This window comes from Sinocyclocheilus anshuiensis, unplaced genomic scaffold (genome assembly GCF_001515605.1).
Source record: "Sinocyclocheilus anshuiensis isolate Anshui unplaced genomic scaffold, SAMN03320099.WGS_v1.1 scaffold2109, whole genome shotgun sequence".
Classification (NCBI taxonomy): Eukaryota; Metazoa; Chordata; class Actinopteri; order Cypriniformes; family Cyprinidae; genus Sinocyclocheilus; species Sinocyclocheilus anshuiensis.
Genome location: NW_015552709.1, coordinates 224,077 through 231,007, shown reverse-complemented (window position 1 = coordinate 231,007; position 6,931 = coordinate 224,077). Strand labels below are relative to the sequence as shown.

Genomic DNA, 6,931 nt, shown 5'->3' with positions numbered 1-6,931 from the left:
AATAATAATAATTATATATATATATATATATATATATATATATATACTGTATATATGTATGAAGTGTTCAGATGCAAAAGCCTCAAAGTGCCGTCTGAAATCTTCATCTAAAATCAGCATTTTTAATCAGGCTCCTATATTTATGTTCAGTTGTTTCACATTAATGGCATAGAAAAGGACCTGTATATTGCCATTAAAGTAAAATTATTGAACCTAAACATAGGAGCCTGATAAAAATGCTAATTTTAGATGAAAATTTCAGACTGCAGTTAGAGGCTTTTGCATCTGAACTCTTCATATGTGTGTGTGTGTGTGTATACAGTGGAGATTAAAATTAGACAACAATCTATAAATATTTGATTTCTTCTGAAATACTGTTAATCTTCATCGCTCAAAATTAGAAGGAATATTAGCTGTGGGTCTACCAATGTTCTACTAACATGTTTGGCATTTCAACAAAAACCTTTATTTTGTGGAAAACACAGTGATCAAAATTAGAGAACTAAAAAAAAAAATAATTGTGGAGAGTTAAAGGTGTCAAAATGAGTAGGAATTGTAGAGGCCCTTGGTTTGAATGACTTTAGCACATCTGAGCCCGCAGGACATCACTAGTTTCTCACACTGCGATGGTGTGATCTTGGTCCAGACATGACCACAAGTCTTTCATCTGAAGTCCGAGTCAAGTATGAAGTCTTTAAGCTTCAGTTTTTGCATTATGATTACTCAAACCTGAACACACACACACATTAAGAGAGAGAAAAGCTGTATCTGCGTATATTACGAAAAGAATGATAAAAGGCTAGATTTTTCATTCATGTTTTTAACAGGACACACTGCAGCACATATGTGAGTTAATGTTACTAACTTTTGTGGATGTGTTTTAAGATGTGATACATTCTAAGATTTAATGCTGTCATTCCGGTATCTTTAAGTTTTTCCCCACATACACTGCATCTAGCCGATCTTCATGATTCTGACACAATATAACCAAATGTGAGAACATATGACATGGTGGTTCCCGCCATGTTTCATAACCTTCTGACATTTCTGAATGTATGCGCAATACGTGGACATACGTCATGAAATACTATGATAAAGAGTCCCATCTACATCAACAAGTAAATACGTGAAGCAGATATAGTAAAAGCATATAAGTAAATTCCAAGTTCTTTCTTTATGATATCAGTAGTTAAGGATAAAAGACTCGAGATGTGTTTAAAATATTCACGAGTCCTTCTTGTTGAGTCGAGTCGAGTCTGAAGTCTTTTCAGGTCGTGTCTGGAGTTGAGTCTGAAGTCTATTAAAATGCGACTCAAGTCCGAGTCACTAACTCGAGTGCCCATCTCTGTCTTGGTCCACTATGGTTAGTTTTCTGAAGGTTCCAAAACAAAATCACCTAGCAACCACACCTTAAAATCTCTGGTAATACCACCAAATTTGGCACTCACCAATCTATAGGAACAGCATATGTTTGACTTTTTTTTTTTTCATTTTACCACAATGCACCGCGTGGGGTGTTTTGACCAATCACAGATGATGTTATTGTGACTAGAGGTGAGAATCTTCACTTGCCTCACGATTCGATTCGATTACGATTCAGAGGGTAATGATTTGACTATAAAACGATTCTCGATTCATCATTCACTCCAATTCTTTCCGGTCTTCAGTGTCACATGATCTTTCTGAAATCATTCTAATATGCTGATTTGCTGATCAAGAAACATGTCTTATTATTAATTATTATTATTATTTCTTATTATTCTTCTGGTTAATATTTTTGTGGAAACAGTCATTCATTTTGTACAGGATTCTTTGACGAAATACAAAGATTGAAAGAACATTTATTTGAAATAGCATGTTTTTGTGACTTTACTGTCACTTTTGATCAATTTAATTAATTTCTTAAAAAACCTTTGGCACTCACCAATCTATAGGAACAGCATATGTTTGACTTTTTTTTTTTTCATTTTACCACAATGCACCGCGTGGGGTGTTTTGACCAATCACAGATGATGTTATTGTGACTAGAGGTGAGAATCTTCACTTGCCTCACGATTCGATTCGATTACGATTCAGAGGGTAATGATTTGACTATAAAACGATTCTCGATTCATCATTCACTCCAATTCTTTTCTTAATAATAGTTACTATATTAATCCAAATATATTTTTGTTATTTTATCTGTTATTAAAATAAGAACAAAGATGCAAATAAACAGTAGAACCAACATAAGAAAGAAAGAAATCAAATGAACAGTGCTTTACTTTCTTAATTTTACATCTAAACAGAATCATTAAAGTAAGAAAAACAAAGAATCAAATGTAAAAATCACTGCATAGTCTTTAGTGATTTCATTACAAATAAGGTAATTCAATCAAGAGCACTGAATGATCCCCTCTTTTCTTTTATTGTTTGATTAATATTAATGAGACAGACAGCCTATATATTAAGACCTACTGTTATACACAGATCTAATATAATATTACACATCAGATGTTTTTTCCCCAACAGTTAACCAAACATTCACTTAAGACATAATAGATTATGAAAACTCGCCAAGATATTTTGAAATAACCTCAAATTCAACCAAATTTGACATTTTTCACTTGTTTTGCCTGTAGCTTGTAATTAGCCTGTGCGTATTCCGACTCATTTTGCCAGCACGGGCCACATACAGTGCTCTTCTACACAACTGTTTGTCATGTAAACTACAGATAAATAATAAATAATTCCAGACTCCCAGGAGCTGATATTCCGTCACCTCATCAGTAAAGTCAACCCATAATCACATCCGTCACTTGAGTGAGTGTTTGAGAAGTCGCCTGTCTCTCTCAGTTAAATCCAGCATGTCAACCTTAACTTTAGACCTCTGGATAACCTTCTGACACACACATTCTGACACCACACATTTCGATCATCCTGCTTCCTGTTAGGCGAGTACAGCAGATGAGTGGATAGGACATGTCAGCAATGCCCTCCTACTGTGGTACGACAGTTTTCTTAAAACTCAACAAACCATGTTGTAATTGACTATAGAGAAGGAGAGAAATTGCCAAGAATTAACTATAGATGGAGAAAAGGTTGGCTGATCTTTACTGATTCACGTCTAAGCGAACTCCCACCTGCTCTCCTCTAGTGTGAAAATGAACATAGAGGAGGCAACACATTTTTTCTTGCACACAAAATCCACTGCATGGCCTCACAAACACATTACCTTTAAAAGGACATCCACATAGACGTTGTGCTGTGACATTATCTCTTTAATGTCCCATTTCACTCCCGCCATCAGTAACAGCATCTGTTCGTAATCTATGGCTTTGGCCGCCACGATCCAGTAAATGGGTTTGCGGAGCTCGCTGGCTGTAGATACAGTCTATAGAGAAAACAGCATAAAAAAGGTCAAAATTAAGAGTACCTTTACATAACCATCAGCCAAACAGTGGAAAACAAAGTTTAGTATCTCTCGAATATCCAAGATGCAAAGACTAACATTTTAAATAGTTGAGACAGTTATACATACAGTGCCTTGTACTGAGAACAAAAGTATATACAAGGGCTGGGTAAAAAAATATCGATATCTCGATATTAATCGATTCTCATTTTTACGGAACCATATCGATTCTTAAATCCCAAGAATCAATTAGTCTAGCCTGTTTTCAGTTAATGGATGGAACATTGAAGCACACCTCCCATACAATATATCGCAATAAGCATTGTGCTTTGGTACTTTTAATATGAAACATAGTCTCAGATTTCAAATTCTGTCCATTGTATTGCAGTATTCAAACAATAAATGCTGTTTTGGCGCTGTTTAATGTGGAGTGACAGATCGCTGTAGTGCCTCAGTTCAACAGACGCAGCAGCGCGAGGCGCACGTGAACTAATCATCTCCTCCACATTAATACCAGTTTCAGCACAAAATAAACATGAATAAACATCCGAAGGTAAGTTAAAAGAAAGAGTACAACTTTACAATCCGTATCCTGTCTCATGTAATCGCTCAATCAGTGTTTCAGCCGCGCAAAGACGTCAATATAATGTCTTGTAAACAATGCCACGTAACGTCACATTTACCTCAGAAACAAACATATTTGGTGACCATAAACTCATTAGTCAGCTGAAAAATTTTGTTGCTAAATATATGCACCATATAACATCTTCCTTATAATTTTTACTGCTCTTCAGTGTTTAATTTATGTTTGAATAAATCCATCAAGTTTTATGACAGCCACCATTTAAATGTTTATAGCAAAAAAGCGAATTGAAGTAGAAATATTTTAATGGTGGCTTTTTAAAAAGTGTAATTTTAGCAGTTGTGTAGCCTACAAATCAGTTTTAACCTTCAATATTATAGTAATGTAGCTAGTACCAACTACACACTGACTATATTTTATAGCATTAGTGAGATTGTTTTTCCCTTGAAAAAATGTGGCATGTAGCCTACTGTACCTGATATATATATCCAAAATAATCGATATTGAATCGAATCAAATCGGTAATCGAATCGCAAGCTTGTGAATGAGAATCGAATCGAATCGTGAAATTTGTGTCAAAACCCAGCCCTAGTATATACTGCAAAATGAATCCCCCAAATCCTGGAAGTCCTACTGTACAACTTTACTTCTTAATGATACTTTCAGTTCTGATCAATTAATAAAGACAGCCATAATAAAAACATATTTACCTTAAAATTGGATATATAATATATGTAAATTAAGCAAAATATAAATATTTATGGATAAAACAATAAAACATTTACTATATATATGTGTGTGTGTGTGTGTGTGTGTGTGTGTGTGTTTGTGTGTGTGAGACCCTGGACCACAAAACCAGTCTTAAGTCGCTGGGGTATATTTGTAGCAATAGCCAAAAATACATTGTATGGGTCAAAATTATAAATTTTTCTTTTATGCCAAAAATCATTAGGATATTAAGTAAAGATCATGTTCCATGAAGATATTTTGTAAATTTCCTACCATAAATATATCAAAACTTAATTTTTGATTAGTAATATGCATTGCTAAGAACTTCATTTGGACAACTTTAAAGGCGATTTTCTCAGTATTTTGATTTTTTTGCACCCTCAGATTCCAGATTTTCAAATAGTTGTATCTCGGCCAAATATTGTTCTACCCTAACAAACCATACATCAATGGAAAGCTTATTTATTCAGCTTTCAGATGATGTATAAATCTCAATTTCAAAAAATGTACCCTTATGACTGGTTTTGTGGTCCACGGTCACACACACACATACACACACACACACACATATATATACACAGTATATGGATAGATAATAGTAAAAAATAAATATAAACTGTATAAACAGTGAAAAATAAATAACTCATAATACTGGTAAAGAGGGTACATGTTTTAGTTGTTTTAAAGGTTGACATATCACAGACAAATTAAATAACCTTCTACAAGGCCTTGTAGTAATTACACCTCATTTCACCTAATATTGTTATAGTCCATTATTTGGTGATTTATGTCAACACTCCACATCAATAATACATTTATGGTCCTATAGCAAAAGAGATTCCACATTTTAAAGACACTGGACACCCTGTAGCAGACTGGTGGGAGATCGAAAATGATTTTTAAAGGACAAACTGTAAAGGTCAGGGCTGTAAATAGTGGGATGAAACTGACCTGTGAGTAGAACTGCTGAAGGAAGGGCTTCTTGGCTGAAGGCATCGTGGTGTCGAGATGAGGCTGAAGAAACTCAAACTGCTCTGCCAGAAAAACTCTGCAGGGGAAAAAAAGGCACAAATAAGAACACTTTCTGCATGTTTGCAGCGGCACACAATCGCTACATATCGGTTACCCACAGGGAACTGGCTGTGCTGAAAACTAGTTACGTTGGTGAAAAAAAAAGGTGTGTTGTGACTAGGAAGTTTGAGGCTTACATTTGTCAGTCTTACATTTATCTGCTTTCATTTTATTTTCTGACATGAGCTACAGACAGAGACTGAGTGTTGGAAATAAGGGCTTCTAAATTAAGAGCAGCAGTAACTATAAAAAGTATTCACCCTCTTTTTTTTGACTGATAAGCAGTCAAATATTTTTTCATGTCAAAATGAAAACTTTCTTCAAACTGGTTAAAATGTACTACAGTTATTAAACACAAGGTAATCTGCCTTCAAGTCAGAATTGATAAATTTACACTTAATTAAAACCCCTTTGAAATGTATCTTTGACCATTTCTGCAACATTAAACACAGATGCATAATAATATTGCAAAAACAAATTGAGTGTTGAATGAGTGTTTCATTTCAGCAGCAAGAAAACACAAAACTATTGAAATCTAAAACAATTGAAAAAAAATATTATCGCATATGCACAATTGTGAAAATCTGTTCACTTTGACATAGAGCCTTTTTCTGGTGCCAAAGTCAAATTAAGTTCACTGTGATTCAGTGCTTTAAAACAACAAAAATGAAAAAGTCCATGGGGTGAATACTTTTTATAGGCCTTGTAATAATGAGATGGGAAATTCCCATTCATTAGCATAATTCTGTAACTGCTGAATTGAGCATATCCTACAAGACTAATAAAAATCACAAAAATTCGATATAATTTTATTTCAAATAAAAGGAAAATAAAGTGAGTTGAATCCAAGCAGCTCTAAAAGATTTTACAATAGATCTCTGCATCCTTCTGAAGGCGTTCCGCCTGTGTTTGCGGTGTTGAATGCTTTGACCATTTAAACATGTTAATTACACAAACAAAATGTTTAATGTACTGTCTCTGGAAAAAAAAAAAAAAAAAAGTGATTGAAAAGCCTACATTTATTTATTGTAGAAGTTATTACTAAGCAAAGCAAATTTTGCTGAAATATCCACAACATACAGAATAAGACAGCATGGCTTATCTGTCGATCAGATGCACGTCAAAGTTGCGTTCGTCACTATAGCAACAGTAGACTC

General features: G+C 34.3%; 1 protein-coding gene across 1 annotated transcript in view; it reads right to left on the bottom strand.

Annotated features, from left to right (window-relative positions):
- The window catches only part of LOC107667773 (syndetin-like), a 142,524-nt gene that overhangs the window by 16,898 nt on the left and 118,695 nt on the right, over nt 1-6,931 (bottom strand). The window contains exons 24-25 of the mRNA XM_016459498.1: nt 5,655-5,751; nt 3,215-3,373 (exon numbers count right to left, since the gene is read on the bottom strand). Of these exons, the coding sequence (XP_016314984.1) occupies nt 3,215-3,373; nt 5,655-5,751 (256 nt within the window). The remainder of the gene's footprint in view (nt 1-3,214; nt 3,374-5,654; nt 5,752-6,931) is intronic.